This window comes from Pseudorca crassidens, chromosome 14 (genome assembly GCF_039906515.1).
Source record: "Pseudorca crassidens isolate mPseCra1 chromosome 14, mPseCra1.hap1, whole genome shotgun sequence".
NCBI lineage: Eukaryota > Metazoa > Chordata > Mammalia > Artiodactyla > Delphinidae > Pseudorca > Pseudorca crassidens.
This window is the reverse complement of record NC_090309.1, coordinates 77,298,219-77,314,895: the sequence shown is the minus strand read 5'-3', so window position 1 is coordinate 77,314,895 and position 16,677 is coordinate 77,298,219. Positions and strand designations below refer to the sequence as shown.

Genomic DNA, 16,677 nt, shown 5'->3' with positions numbered 1-16,677 from the left:
AAGTGAAAATTAAACAATGGCCTAAACCAAAAAAGAGAACCCAAATAATGAGTGGTATAATAAATGATAAAGCCTCCAGTCTCTGCAGTCATATGAATGTTTTTCCTACCAAGTGAAAAAAGTCTCCCATGGCCAGTCATTAATATTACATAAAAACAGAGAAGAAAGTTGCCCCAAATTACAAAGCATAAATTAATGAAGGTCATGTAGACTATCTAGGTTGTAATCCAAACAAATTATTTTCTGAAAGAGATGGTATGATACATTTAGTCTATTTTACAATCCTCATTTGTGGAAAAAAAAAAATCACAAATTCTGGAATTAGTCCGGATGCCTGCACCTTTATCACTTACCTTCTGTCCATATCAAGATACATCCTTTCAGCCTCTTCGAACCTGCCGAAGTAGGCAGCCACTTCCGCCTGCTTCATGGACTCACTCTGCAGGTTACCCAGGCGCTTCACAAACTTAATGCCTTGGTAATCTTTGCAACGCACAAACGCTTGCTCTGCAGTGTGCAAATCCAGTTTCTGAAGAGCTGCTTCAGCCAGTAGGCGCCTTTATTAAAAAGAGAAACAGAAAAGCCAATGGCAAATTAAGGATAAACAAGTCTTGAATCAGAATTCAATTATTACACCTACTGTTTCTAGTGAAACATGGTGGAAAGTGATTATTTTAACACATTTATACGTTTCATATAATATTATGCTTATGTTGAATACTTCCGAATCTAAAATAAATTTCTATATTTTAAATCTAAAAAGAATAAGAACAGAAGCCTATTCCCATCAGGAGCCTCGTATGAGAGCAGGGGACGACAGAGCTGAGACTTTACACCTGAAAACTTGAGAGGTTTTATTTATTTATTTTTAAATACCAAAGTCGGGGGTGTGGATTATCCTCTATGAACTGAGATGCATCCTCAATTCCAACCTTCTCAATCAGTGCTCGGCTATCTCTCAGGGACCGAATCTCAAAGTTAATGATATAATCCTTGTCTGGATATTCTGGATTCTAAAAGTAAAGATGAAAAGAAAGAAATTCAAATAGTTGCCTTTAGAGTATGTTTTTTTTTTTTTTTTGCGATACGCGGGCTTCTCACTGTTGTGGCCTCTCCCGTTGCAGAGCACAGGCTCCGGACGCGCAGGCTCAGCGGCCATGGCTCACGGGCCCAGCCGCTCCGCGGCATGTGGGATCTTCCCGGACCGGGGCACGAACCCGCATCCCCTGCATCAGCAGGCGGACTCTCAACCACTGCGCCACCAGGGAAGCCCTGTATTTTTTTTTTTTTTTTACAGTAAAAACAGCAAACAAATAAACAACTGTATCATATTATCAGCAAAACTTGGCAAAAGAGAAGTTGCCATGTGTGGGTCTTCTGAATTATCTGGAAAACATCCACAGTCCACAAGTGAAGTCCCTCCTGAGGCAATCAGGGGAAAAGGGGACAGTCGTCAAAGGGGTCCCTTACAATCATGCAGCCTTGTCTCCCTTGGCTCAAAATGTCTTTCCCCAGGAGCTACTCTCTTCCCGTCCCAAGTGCTGCCAGCCTCCACTGGAGCAGAAAACACCATGTGCAGGGCCTCTACCCCTCACTCCTTAGTCTACTCTTTTTTTCTATTATTGAAAAAAAAAATTATAAATAGCAGTTGCTCTGAGGGTGGGTATGGACAGATTTACTGGGAAGAGGCATGAGGGAACTTTCTAGCATGATAGTAATGTTCTGTATCTTGACAGGGGTTTGAATTGCACAACCGTATGCATTTGTCATAACTCACTGACTGGTACACTTAAGATCTGTGCATTTCATTGTATGCAAATTTTATTTCAAGTGAAAGAAAACTATAAGCAAATACTGAACTTGAATTAGTGAACTTTAATTAATGATATGCATGCTAAAGTATATATGTACTAACTCTGAAATATATTAAAAAACAGGACTGATTAATGGGCAGATAGACAGATGGACAGAAATATGACACAGCAAGTATAGTAAAATGCTAAATAGAATTTAAGTGCTGCCCACATGCTGTTGGGCAGCAGACAAATTTTTTTTTTTAAAAAAGAAAAAGGGCTGGTTTTCATCACTACTTTCCTTTTATAATTTAGCAGCCTGACAAAGAAAAAAAAATTTAAAGGCCAGTCTTGCAGCAAAGAACTAGCTAACAGCCAGAGAAAGAAAACAGTTATAACGAACTCACCGATATTCTACATATTCTAAGTAACGAAAAAGTGAAGCATACAAGAAAATTAGAGCCCCCGTGTGTAAAAGAGTAACGGCTCCCATGGACCAGAGTTCTCTGAAAAGGTTAACTGAGCCACACATACCCCTTCCCCACCCTGCAACTGAACCCCTGTATCTAGAAACTGAAAAGTTCTTAGGGAACTACCGTGCAAAGTAGGATGGAAAGAGCATGAGGTTTGGACTCAAACAGTCCTTAGCTCAAATCCTAATTCCATCCCTTGCTGGTTATGTGGCAGCTCTTTCTAGAACCTGCCCTACCCCACTCCCTACCCACCTAGGAAGCCAGGGCCATCTTCCCCAAATATAAACCTAATCATATCATTCTCCTGCATTACTCCGCCACCGACTCCAGGATCAAGTCTAAACTCCACAGCAAGGCATACGAGGTCACTTATGACCTGGGTCCCCTACCCCATTACCTCCCCCCAGCCTCATTTCTGCCAGCACTACAGTTACACACACCAGCTTTGAAGCCAGAAAGCTTGGAGTCAAACCATGCTTTTGCCTACTGCTAACCGGGTATCACTGGCAAATCAGCTTATTTCTCCAAGCCTCTGATTCTTCCTCTGAAAAAATGGAATAGTAATCAAACTTACTTCCTAGCATTGGGAGGATTAAGTGAGATAACACGTATCAAACACTGAGCACAATGCCTAGCCGTGTTATCCACATTATTCACAGTCTCAGAACTGACCCAATGCTCTCTTGCTTCAGACCTTTGAAGAGATACACCTACTGACTGAACCACAGCACCCCTGCCCCTCTTCCAGTTGCTGAAGTTCTTGTCTATCTCCCCAACTCCTCTACTTGAAGCCAGGAACTGTCTTACTGGTTCTCAATAAATATTTGCTGAGTCAGTGAACAGATGAACTTTGGATAAATCATTTTCAGCCACTAAGAGCCTTCCTCACCTAAAAATGAGGTCTGTGTAATATCTACCAGGTACAGGGGTAATCACAAACAAACATCTCATACAAAGGAAGTTTAGAGAACTGTTAATTCCCGTCCTTTTCCTTCTGCACTCCTCCTTCTCTAGTCCTCCAAGAAATTTCTCATGTTATTTCTTTTTCCTATTTTATTGAAATATAATTGGCATGTAACATTGTATTAGTTTTAGGTGTACAACACTCATGTTGTTTCTTAAAACTGTATGCTTGAAGGAATCCACAGTTCAGCTAAATATTTCCTGGGTCAACAAGACCTCAGAGGGAACTAAGGTATGACAATATTCTTTTCTTTACGGCTTTTTATGTAGTAAGTCAGACAGATAACAAAATTGTCACACAGAACCTGGTTTTCCCTCACAGTTTAACAATGCCTGCCACTAAACCGGGCAACAGTACTGTAGTTATTCTTTTTTTTTTTTTTAACATCTTTATTGGAGTATAATTGCTTTACAATGGTGTGTTAGTTTCTACTTTACAACAAAGTGAATCAGCTATATGTATACATATATCCTCGTATCTCTTCCCTCTTGCGTCTCCCTCCCTCCCACCCTCCCTATCCCACCCCTCCAGGCGGTCACAAAGCAGCGAGCTGATCTCCCTGTGCTATGCGGCTGCTTCCCACTAGCTATCTACCTTACGTTTGGCAGTGTATATATGTCCATGCCACTCTCTCACTTTGTCACAGCTCACCCTTCCCCCTCCCCATATCCTCAAGTCCGTTCTCTAGTAGGTCTGTGTCTTTATTCCCGTCTTACCCCTAGGTTCTTCATGACATTTTTTTTTCTTAGATTCCATATATATGTGTTAGCATACGGTATTTGTCTTTCTCTTTCTGACTTTCTTTATCCTAGTATTAGATATGCATAAAATGTGTATCAAGAATTTTAAAGTACATCTAACCAGTTTAAATATGTGTTTTAAAAAATTCTTCATAAAAGTCAATATAATCATCAGAGCAACACATCACAGGCATTTTTAAGCACTCCAGAATTTAAGGCAATCAGCAACTATGAGCCTTTCTTGAAAAGAATTATAACGAAGAAATCCAGCCAACTAAAAGATTAATCAAAATTAAGAACTCATGTACAGAGAAAATGTAGAAAAAGACTGGTAATAGCTTCCATTTAAATATAAGACTACATATGTGGAAAATTAGGGTTACAAAATAAAATGTAAATGTTCTAAATCTTGACAACATAAAAATAACAATGTGCCTAACAAAAAGAAGAGAGAAAGGGAGAAAATGTAAAAACACCATCTTTTAGAGTGACAATCAATACTATTAAAACTTAAGATGTAGTTTAAAAGCAATAACCTCTTAGTTCTTCAGTTTTTTTCTTAACCCAGAAAAGCTGTAATCATTTGTGGTGAAAAAATATTAATGTTCTACAATTCCTTCAGATTCACTGTCACATTACTGAATTAAAATTAAACACTAAACAAGTAGATTGTACAGTGATGTCATTTTTATAAAATTACTTCTGTTTATTTATCTAATCTATCAAACCTATCTTTCCACATACTGGTTACAGCTATACAGAATAATGTTCTGATGTTTATCTAATGTTAATCATTAAGAGACCTAGATTGTAACAGAACTTCAGACCTTCCTTTTTGACTTTGACTGCTGATAGCTTTTAAGCCTCACCCTTCCCCCTTCCCCTTCTGCCTCACATCTGGACATGATAAGAAAGCATAAGTGTTCCATCCTTTGGTGACGCAGGAGTTTCAAACCACACATATCTCTACCTACCCATGGGAACCCTCACCCTAGGCCCACCCTCTAACTGCCCAAAAAACCCAAGCCAGTCTCCTTTCCCTGCTCTCAAACCAATTTTGGAGCAGCTTGGGAAGCCTATCCTTTCTCCCCTAAAAACTCATTAAGTTTGTAAGACCGTTTTACACCCTTTTGGTGTATCTGTGGTGTCATCACTCTTTACACGCAAACCAAATTTTGGGTGGGGGCCATTCCTGCTGCGGCAGGGTGGTCATGACATAGAAAACAACTGGTTCCCAATAAAAGAGTTGCAATTTACATGTCAAACCAAAATATGAAAACATGCTACAAAATGCAACTAACTTCTGGGAGTTTAAAACCCACTCTTCCAAGACACGTGTGTAGTACATAGAGAATAAATACTTTGGACGGAAGGAAGGCGGACTTTCAATACACTCTTAGAGTAAAATATTTTCAAAGAACATTCAATGAAGGCCAAAGTAGGGATTCAAAAATTATCTGGAATTAGAATTATTTTATAAAACCTGAAAAATAAAATAGGAGAACAGTGGTCCTCCAAATGAAAAAGTTACTCAAATATCCTAGAACAAGCGAAAGACTAAAGAAAATTATCAAATATTTCTTCAGTATCTCTGTTATTAATATAAAAATAATGAAAACAACTAACTACCATTTATGAGCTCTTGATCATAGCACTGTGCTGTTTTTCACTCATTATCTTATAAAATAACAATCCGGTAAGACAGGTACTATTACTATCCACATTTTACAGAGGTAAAAACAGGCTCATAAACAGGAAGGGAAAAATGAAACTTTAAAAGATGAAGGAACCTGTCTAAAGGTTGGATAAGTGACAGGGAAGGGCTGGAACTCCTCACTGCATACTCCTAACCAGGACACTACACTGCCTGGTACAAAAATGAGTCCCAGTCAAGCCAGCAACAGAAATATAATTGTTTTTTAATAAGAATTACCTTTAATATCTCATCCAAAAGAACAGATTTAATTTCTAAATCCTCAAAATTACAAATATATCCAGAAGTCTGAATGGGTTCCTTTAAAGACAAAAACAAATGTTATGTTTAACTGTACAAAAGTTTCCTTCTTTACCATATCATGATTTTAACTTTTATTATCAAAATTTTCAAAACAACAAAAAAGGAGAGAGAATGTCATTAACACCCATATACACATCATCTAAATAATTATTCACATTTTAGAAATATGCTTCAGTCAATTTTTTGGCTAAGGTATTTTAAAGTAAAGTAAATTTAGACATGACATTTCACCCCTAACTATTTCATATCTCTAAAACATAAGGATGTTCTCTTACATGGCCACATTACTATTATCACACCTTAACATAATCAGTATTAATTCCCTAATAGGATCCAGTATCAGTTCAAATTTTCTGAATTAATCCAAAAATGGTTTATACAGTTTGATAATTCTTATTCATGCCATGCAACATTAAATTTAATTCTTAATGAACTGACAAACACTATATTTGTATCTAAGCACATATATCAAAGTCCCATACCATACTGAAAAGTAAGTCCTCTGTAACATTAGCCAGAGGGCATCCTTGATAGATTCATTTCCTATATAACAAGATTTAATTTGCCAACATGGAAACACATGAGCCTGCTATATGTCTGTTTCTTGTCCTAGCGTTATACAGGCTTGTAGAAATAAAGTATGGTAAATGCATATTATAATGTAAAGTAGTTGTCCTAAATCCCTAGTAAAAGAAATACACTCCCAATATACTTAATACCTCCAAGAACACTGTAAAAAGAATAGGATAACGTTGTCTGATAATGAACATAACTCCAGAATGCAATTTTTTAAAATATGTGTGTGATGTCATAGTGAAATAGAAAGTAACCTAAATCCAAATGAAATAACATATCAAATTTATAACTCTGAAAGTTAGTGCTTCATATATAATAGAAACTACAAAAATTATTATCATGGTAAGACACTAAAAAGATGAAAATAAGAAGTAAATATTGAATCATATTTAGTTTGCATTTAATATGTCTAAGTTTAATAATGAGGCTCTTGTAGGCACATTATATGTGTTTATTGGGTTTTTAAATGCATATTTTCTTTAAAAAGTAGAAACTGACTAAAATTATATGAGAAAATTTTATAAAATCCCTAAATTTCCTCAAAAAAATTATATTACATATAGGCAAACAGTATGCTTTTATGAACCGAAAAAATCAGAATAAAATTTAATTCACAAAAAAAGCACATGTAACAAAATATTTCTTATAAATTATAGGGGCCTTTCATATACTTTATTTTGGTACTACATGTAAACTAAGCGTACCCTTATAAAAAGGTTAATCACTAGAAAATTTTTTATTTTTAGCTAGATAATTTAACAAAGCAAGAGGGTCAAAAGATAAAGTCATAAAAGATGATCTGTGGATAAAAAATAATACCAAAAACAAAGAGAAAAGGAGAAATAGAAGGATAAGGAGAGAAATCGGGCAGCACCAACATGGCACAGGGAGACCCTGAGCTCAATTCCTCCCACAAACACACCAAAACTACACCTACATATAGAACAGCTCTCTGTGAGGATGACTTGAAGACTAGCAGAATGGCTCTTCTACAACCAAGGCTGCAGAAAGATAAAACACACCGAGTCTGGTAGGAGGGGAGGGGAAGTGATCTAGCCGAGACCCACACCCCTAGCAGGCAACCTAGAGACGGAAGGGCTTATCACAAGCATGGGGATCTTCCCTAAGGAGCAAGGGGTTCACACCCCACACTGAGCACCCCAGCCCTGGGGTCCAGCACTGGGAAGACAAGCTCCCTTGGCTGATTTTTAAAACCAGTGGGGCTTACCAGAGGGCTGTAAGAAACTGAGACTCTGCTCTTAAAGGGTGCAAGCACAGTCTTGCTTGCAGAGGCAGCAGATTGAAAAGTGCCTGGAACCCTGACCTGCCTGCCAAGACTGCACCAGCACAGTCTCCCAGCCTGCACTGGGCTGCAGCTCTAGCATCCCCCACAGAGGTGGCAACCACCACTGCACCATGGGAGAAGACGCAGCATGCGCTGGGCCCTGGCTGTAGCCCTTCCGGCTCCAGCCCCACCTTCTGCCAAGACAGCAGCCCCAGAAAGCCCCGGGAGAAGTCCCCACCTGTGCTGGGTTCTATAATAAAAGACAAGGAAGGGCATTATATAATGATAAAAGGGTCAATCCAAGAAGAGGATATAACATTCATAAACATATATGCACCTAACATAGGATCACCTAAATATATAAAGCAAGTATTAACAGACATAAAGGGAGAAATTGACAGTAATACAATAATATTAGGGAACTTTATTCCCTACTTACATCAATGGAAAGATCATCCAGACAGAAAATCAATTAGAAAACAGTGGCCTTAAATGACATATTAGACCAAATGGACTTAAAAGCTATCTACAGGACACAAACACAGCAGAATATACATTCTTTTCAAGTGCTCATGGAACATTCTCCAGGATAGATCACATGCCAGGCCATAAGACAAATCTCAATAAATTTTAAAAGACTGAAAAGATATCAAGCATCTTTTCTGACCACAACAGTATAAAACTAGAAATCAATTATAGTAAGAAAACTGGAAATAAAACAAACACATGGAAACTAAACAACATCTAAACTAAACTAAAAAAATCAATGGGTCAACAAAGAAATCAAAGAATCAGTACCTTCAGAGGGTCACTGGAGATGAAAATGATCAAGCAGGGAATATCAACATTAAATACTCACTTCCCAATTCTCAAGGAAAATATGCTTTATCAATGAATTAGAATTTTACACACAAATGGCACCCTTTTCTCACACATAATCTGAAGAAAGGTCTACAATTTAAGGAAAGGTATGAAACTAGAATTCATAATAACACTCAAACGTATAAAAATGTATTCGGTATTAACCATCAAACAACAGTTTATCTCCCTAATAATAACACAGAATACTGTGTCCTAAAGGAGTTCTAGTAAGTTCAGTGTTGAAGAGTATGACCTCACATGCTAGAGGAGTGACTAGCAGAGTAACTAACCAAACAGGGACCACAGGCAGGGTCCTCATGAATGAAAAGAACAGCACACCATGGTTTGTAAAGAAATCCAGTCAATGGTAATGTTATACGAAATTCACCTGCCTCTAGATCTAATAGAAATTGAAGTACTTGCCAAGCCAGACAACAAACTCCAAAAATAAATAAATAAAAGGTTGTTCTTTTAAAACTACTTAAGAAACACTTTCCACCAGGCAAAGATTTCCCTTGGTGCTAGACTGACCATGTGTGACTATTATGCCAGGCATAATCCTCTCACTTCTCCAGGCATATGATTTTGGAATTAATACAAGTAGGGCCAAGGATGGAAAAAGGACGCTAACACTCAAAACGTATTTTACTTCCATCCTCAAGTTTATCCCATGGTTACCTGTCAAATTTCCACACTTGTTTTGTACCAAGGGTCAAATTTTCTTTGAACCCTTGAAAGAAGTCCATGCTTATATAGGTCAAATGCAGCAGCCCTGAATGCCCTTCCTTTGAGCCATTACTCAGGGCCTGAAAATTACAAAGATCCTTAAGACTCCTAAAAGCTTTAACAAAGACTTTGAGAACAATTTACGTCAGGTCATTGACCAACCCAAAGATCCTGAGTAGGGCTCAAACGGGGAAATGCAAAAATAATTTAGGGTATTAAAGATGTTTAGTTTACCACTAAATAATTACAGAAGATCTTCAGTAGCTCAGGGGACCCAGCATGTAATTTCTTCCCAAGAAGGAAACCACAGGTCCAAACAAACATCAATTAATGACATAAAGCACTTATCAAGTCATCTCTTATTATTTCCACTAGTGGAGTATAACAGGAGTATTGAAAATTCCAAATTGAAAATCCACTGATAATTCGAAAATTGTTTAAAAGATTTATCTTCTTAATGATGCTTTGATTAGGCTACCACTCAAATTATTTTGAATTCCCAAACACAACAGCTAACAGTTGATACACAGCAGACTGACAGGAAAATTCTGAGCCTAAAAATTAGCTGATGTGAGCCACAAGTAGAAAATAAAAATATAACTTTAAAATCAGTGAGAAAGCAGCTTTCTGACACCCCAGAGAGAGCAGATTATTAATCACAGTCCACATTTGCCTGTTCGTAAGATTATCAGGAGGATAAAGAACATGGATTACTAGGTGACAAAGTTCATGTAAATATACATAAGACAAAGGTAAGCACAGAATAAGCACAGAACAGGCAAAAGAGAACGAAAGGGCGAGGCAATTCCAAAACCACATTTTTTTGGCTGGTGGTTTTAAGCAATTTTGGTAATAAGACTACTTTATTTGTTTTAAACTTTGACAAGGAAAGAAATAAAGACTATATAGTTAGTGAGCATGGTTCCATCTTTTAAAAAGAATAGATAAATGCTTAGAAAGTGCCTTTCAGTGAAAGTGGAGAATATTTAAAGGATAAATATTAATCCCACTTAAGACCAAATATTTTTAAATTCCACAGAAATGTTTCTATTTATTTTCAGAATTCATGCAGCCAACACCAACAAACTTCTTGAAGAAACAAAGGGGAAATGTCCAGGTTTTGGCATTTGGCTCATTATTTATGTACTGTTAATGCTTATTTCTTGTTTTTACCTCAGGATCCAAGTTTCTGAAAACATACATTCTTGTCTTCTCCATCATTGCAAACAAATCAGGATTATCTTTGGCCCACTTCATATCCCAGACATCTTTTCGCTCCAGTTTTAACAACTCGCCAATAACTTGCTGTCCTGTGCTGTCTGTTACCCGAGCATCCAAGTCAAAGAAGGTCAGAACTCCTGAGATGTCTATGATAGCAAGACGACTACAAGTAATGAAATTGGAGAAGGGGAAAAAAAACTGTAAAAGTACTATCTGCGTTCATGAATATAATTACTTATCACCATTCTTCAAAATAAGTTCATCAGAACCCGGGAATGAGGTAGAAATGGCTTTAAATAAATAACTGGCTTTAAACTAACATTTATAAATTTGATAGAAGACATGGGCTGCTTTCCATTTTGCTTCCTTGTGAAAAAAGTATCCAAAGGATTAAAGCAACTGGTATGCAAATAATTTTTTTTTAATTACACTAGAGTTTCTATATTTTGCCCAATGAGAGAAAACATCTAGACACAGTAAATATAATATTTAAATACAAATATACTACAGTAAAACCACACTGAACTGTAAGACAAGTTTAAAACAAACACAAGTCTTTGCATTTATTACATAAATACAACAATCCCAATGGATGACTTCTAAGTCTAACATGTACGCGAGGAAAGTTTTCAGACTTACCTGGAGTTGCAATTCAAGGATAACTGGTAGGCTCGACAATCAAGGGAGTATTTTTGAATCAAACCAACATTAGGAAGACTGTATCTCTGAATAGTGCCAGATTCACGACTCTACAGAAAGTATTTTTGATTACTAAAGCATATTTACCATAATAATATTAAATCACAACTACAGGTCTCTCTATATGTTCATACATTTGTTTCAAAACCAAAGTGATGGTGTCATAGTGAATTCTCAGTCCTGATCCTGATCGTGCTCTGAGTACAAATTTACCTCATAATTTAATTAAAACCTTTTTAAAGTGGCTGAAGGTGATCTAATTTTTTTTCATGTAATATTCAAGAGAGAAGTCAGAAACCTAGCTCTTTAATAATACATAAAGTCTTACATCACAAGGAAGATGTATCTAGGGTTATTTACAGTTGTCTAGGTTAACATTCGGGGTACATTAAAGGCTAAAATATAAAGCACTTATTGAACTAAATTTTGTATACGTGAAAAATCAATATAAGATCACCATAGGAAACAGTTGTTACTGAAAGTCTATGTTTTTATCCTATAGCCATCTATGTGATACCAGTTTGTGGCAAAGGGAGATGATCAGAAAGCAGTGATACAATGAGTATTAGTTTAAATGTGCTTAAAAATAAAACAGAATATAAGTTTCTATGCAACTCTGTGCAAGCCTTAAGGCTGACAGATCAACAGTTAGAGCAACAGACAGGAGAGAGCTGTGATTTTCAAACCCTGCTGTGCCTCCGGCCACAGCCACGGGGAAAAAAGCAGAAGGCTGCACTCAGGCCATCACTCCCTGTCCCGTTTCTAACGGCAGCAGCTCTGCCCTCCCAGCATGCTTCTCCACAGAGGCCTATCAGAAAGGCTGGGGAGGGCAAGAGAGTGGTGAGGAGGGCAGATATTTTTTAATGTACAAAAAGGAGGTATAGGCTTTAAAAGATTATACTGAAGTACACAATAAGATTTTGTTTTTGAAAAAGTGGGTCCTGTGGCTTTAAAAGTTTGAAAAAGGCAAGGTTCTAAAAGCTGTTTATATTTCAACAGTGGAAAGTTTTAAACGCAGAAGATACCTTTTCCATTAAAATTTTTGGCTGATATTAAAACTATTTGAGTGTAGAGGTAGACTCTCATTTAGGAATTAAGTCAATTTTTGTGACTGATCTGACTTGCATGTTTTTTTTATTTTTCCTGCAAATGTCAGAAACACAACTAACACAACCAAAAACCTGCTGTATAGCAAAGAATCTAAAAAGAAAACCTGACCTGACTGTAAGACAAACTGCCTTAAAACATATACCAAATTTATTTGGTGAGGAAAAATGAATACTATGTTCTTAAGATTTTTTCCCCCATAAACTTAGCTAATGTCTAAAGAATGTAACTAGAACTGGAAATATACACACGCAAGGATCTATTTACATAATTCGAATTTAATGACTCTACCAGCATTATTATATTAAACACTTATTTCTAAAATTAATATTTTCAAATGTCAGAGCTCAAGAAAAGGCACAACAACATTGATATATTGATTTTATTTGAAAAATTCAGCAAAATTTTGCCACAGGCTTCTTTATTTTACTGGCTACCAAGCACACTACCTCTTCATTCTAATTCTTATGGAAGTAGCTGAGCCGAAGCACTTTCTCCAATATGAAAAAGCAGTCCACACAGAGGAGGAAACTTACCAAGACCTGCTACCACCGTCCATCTGCTCCACATCTGCCAACCTTTATTGGGCTCGTTCAACCCAGCCTCAAACTCTCCCCAGCTGGCCATGATTCTACCGCTTTCACAAAGTTATTTTTGGCAAATGATTAACAATTTGTGAGGCAATCTTTAAAACTTTCTTATTTCTTTTGTTGGACCTAGTAAAACTTGAGGTGCCCGCAAGATGATATTCAAATCCAAAACATGTTGCTTTATTCTATTTTTAACAAGTTAAACGATTATTATTCATAGAATAAGTTTTTCTTTTAACAACTTACCACAATCAATGTCTTATCAGATGCAGTTATGGCACAAATTGGATCCCTTGTGCCCTAAAATAAATCAGCATTACTCTTTAACAAATATTCATTGACTGGCTAATCTGGTACAAGGTAGTATACAATTCACTAAGAAGAATACCGTAACTCTATATTTATTAACTTAACCAGCATTTACTTACTGAGCACCTACTATATGCCAGACATTGAACTAAGCACTGGAGATACTCGGATAAAATCTTTGCCCTCGGGAATTACTCAGAAGTCTACTGGGAAAGGCAGTGGAACCAACACCTAATGACAGCACAGTATGATCACAGTAGAGGTAAACCACAGGAGTTATAAGTGCACAGAGGGAAGAGCATAAACTTATACCAAAATGGGAAGAGAGACAAAAACTTGAGCTTAGCTGTAGAAGATGAACATTCAGCAAAAGGACCAGCGTGTGCCAAAATAAAGAAGGGGGCAAATGGCATGGCACTGCTACAACCTGGATGGATTATTTTTTTAAGCCAGTCTCAAAAGATGACATGCTATTACATGCTGTATGACTCCATTCGTAAAACATTCTCAGAGTGACAAAACTATAGAGATGGAAACAGATGAGTGATTGCCAGAGGACAAGGATGGGGGTGGAGAGTGGGTGTGAAAATGAAGAAGTAGCACGAGGCAATTCCTTTATGGTGATGAAGTTACATAAAACTACATGTAAAAACTAGTGAAAACTGAATAGGAATTGGGTCGTAGTCTAGTTCACAGCATCATTACCAATGTCAATTCCCTGATTTTGATATTACACTATAGTTATGTAAGATGTCACCATTGAGGGAAGCTGGGTAAAGAGGCTCTATGTGCTATTTTTGCAACTTCCTGTGGGCCTATGATCATGTCAAAATAAACTTTTTTTCAAAATCAAAAGAAGAAAAAACAAATCTAGAAAAATTTGAATTAGAATAGAAATTTTTAAAAGAATTACTAGAATAAAATGCTATTCGTTGGAAACAAATTATTTTCAGTTCTCAAAATAAAATTACAGTATTTCCAAATCTATGGATATTAACATTTGCTGGCACTTACTTGAATGGCTTTGCTATAATCAAGCACACCATCCGCTGATCCAGAAGGAGTATCATCAACATGATAAATTCTGAAAAAAAAAATTTAATTTCAATGATAGTATAAGTAAGGTTTATACTATTTCATGATCTCTAGAACAATTAAAGGATTGGATGACACCAATGAATACTGTTATTTAATATTACTGTCCTGATTATTTTAAAGAGTTCTTGACACAGCTCAATCTTACAAAGGCAGAAACTACCTACAATGTGTTTACTAGTTATGCAAGTGCCGTGCTCCTGAGAGCTATGCCAAAAATATATTTGGACACTGAATCATATATTTCCAGTGAATTTCGGTAAAAGCCCCAAGAGATATCTTCCCTTACTCCCCCAACGAACATCTGTCAGGAACAACTTCTAAAGCATCAAGTTTCTCTGTTGTTTCTCCCTAATTTCCCTTCTAACGATATGCTTAATAAAGGTAAAACGTAAGTGCATTTGGGAAGCTCTAATTAATGGAATTCTTGTTCTGAAGTAAAGAACCCTCCCCTATGCCTATTGTGTTATGAAGATGCACCACTTCTGGTGTACCATCTCTCGGATACCTTTACTGTAACACTTATTCACACCACAGTATTGCTGCTAGTTTCCTTGTCTCTCCCACTAGACGGTGATTTTCCTAGAGGCAAAGACTACATCTCCAGTGCCTGCCACACGTTGTCAGGCGCTCTATAATGTCTGCTGAAGAAAACATTGAAATGAACGGAGGTGAACAGAGAAGACACATCATTGAGTAGCTATGAGGCCCTGGGCAAGTTATTTAACTTCTCTGAGCCTCAATTTCTTCATCTGTAAAAGAAGGCTAACAATTCCCCCTTTGCAGGATTTTTGAGAGGCATAAATAAAACGATGCTGGTAAAGCACACGTGCACAGAGCCTGATACATAAAAGGAGTTCAAGACACTGCAGCTGCAATATAATCACAGGAAAATTAAGCCATTTTCCATCTTTAAAATATCATGAAAGTTTATCATTGTTAAATTAAAGTCATATTTGTACTTTCACCAATATAATAAGGAGATCAAATGTTAAATAAATTTTAAAGAAATGTATTAAAAACAGAAAGGTATACTAATTTAGAGGTACCATGTTTCTGCTTTCTAATACATTTTTATTAAGTACATACAGTCAATATTTCTACTTAGTTATCACAAAATATAAGTCAAAGGTTAGAATAGGAGGTCTCTCAAGAGATCATCTGACCCAAATCCCTTTCTTAAAACAAGTAGGGTACTACAAGAAAGGCCAATCTGAGGAAAGTGGCTCAGAGCCAGATAAACCTGGCATTGTGTGCCATCTCCTCTTATCAGCTGGGAACCTCTGGCAAATAATTTACGCTGTGTGTCTCAGTTTCCTCTCTGTGAAACAGGAATAATACGAGTACTGACTAGACTTCCCAGTGTCTGGCACACAAGAAGTAGTACTCCATCGATGCTGGTTCCTATCAGCATCACCAACGGTATTTTACAGATGACGAGACTGAAGTTCAGAGAGAACTGGCCCAAAGTCATTAAAACTAGGAAGTATACCCCAGACAGAAATATAAGGAAATGATGCCTTCTTTATTTAAACAGAAGCCAGAATCTCTTTAGCTGGTTCACAAAGCACAGTCACTCCATGGAGAGGCTAGACTATTCTGCTCCAACCTTGTCCTAAGAGCCACCTTCTCCCCACAGACTGCAGGTCTCTTGTTACTAGTGCTAGTAACAAAGAGGCCAAAGATTCTTCCCACTGGGTCTTTCAGAACTACAGAGAATACAAGATATAGTATTTTTCCACTTCTTTTTTTTCCTGCTTCCACATGAATTCAGGTATCCACAATACTTTTACTGGGGTTATATCACCTACCTTAGTACACGAGTGAGTCTTAAAGGGAAGGGAAGATTGCATTAAGATCTCAAGTATGTGTGAAGGAAAATGGCTTGAAAAAAGCAACCTGAGATTTCTGACATGACTTCCCGCTGCCCACCACCACCAACACAGGCCTGTGCCCTCATTAACAATCATTAGGTTAAAATTACTCAACCAAATGCTTTGCTTAAAGCCTTAGGATAACAACAAAAGGGCAGCAAACGTGGAATATCACTAACAGAGACAATATAACTTACAAAACACAGTAAATGCACTGCTATACTTACTAGAAAGAATCCCTCCATCCTGGCTCCTAATTTCTCCACATGGTAGAGTCATCTTTACCCCCAGTTATCAGAAATAGTTCCAACCCCAAAACCCCTGGAATCCAGGGCACGAGAAAGAAG

General features: G+C 37.1%; 1 protein-coding gene across 7 annotated transcripts in view; it reads right to left on the bottom strand.

Moving 5' to 3' along the window:
• Positions 1–16,677, bottom strand: part of WDR35 (WD repeat domain 35) — a 62,959-nt gene that overhangs the window by 14,289 nt on the left and 31,993 nt on the right. For all 7 annotated transcript variants that reach the window (XM_067703632.1, XM_067703636.1, XM_067703634.1 and 4 more), the window contains 7 exons: positions 14,376–14,445; positions 13,299–13,352; positions 11,296–11,405; positions 10,609–10,819; positions 5,904–5,984; positions 877–1,013; positions 354–557 (listed from right to left, as the gene is read on the bottom strand). In XM_067703632.1, the coding sequence (XP_067559733.1) occupies positions 354–557; positions 877–1,013; positions 5,904–5,984; positions 10,609–10,819; positions 11,296–11,405; positions 13,299–13,352; positions 14,376–14,445 (867 nt within the window). The remainder of the gene's footprint in view (positions 1–353; positions 558–876; positions 1,014–5,903; positions 5,985–10,608; positions 10,820–11,295; positions 11,406–13,298; positions 13,353–14,375; positions 14,446–16,677) is intronic.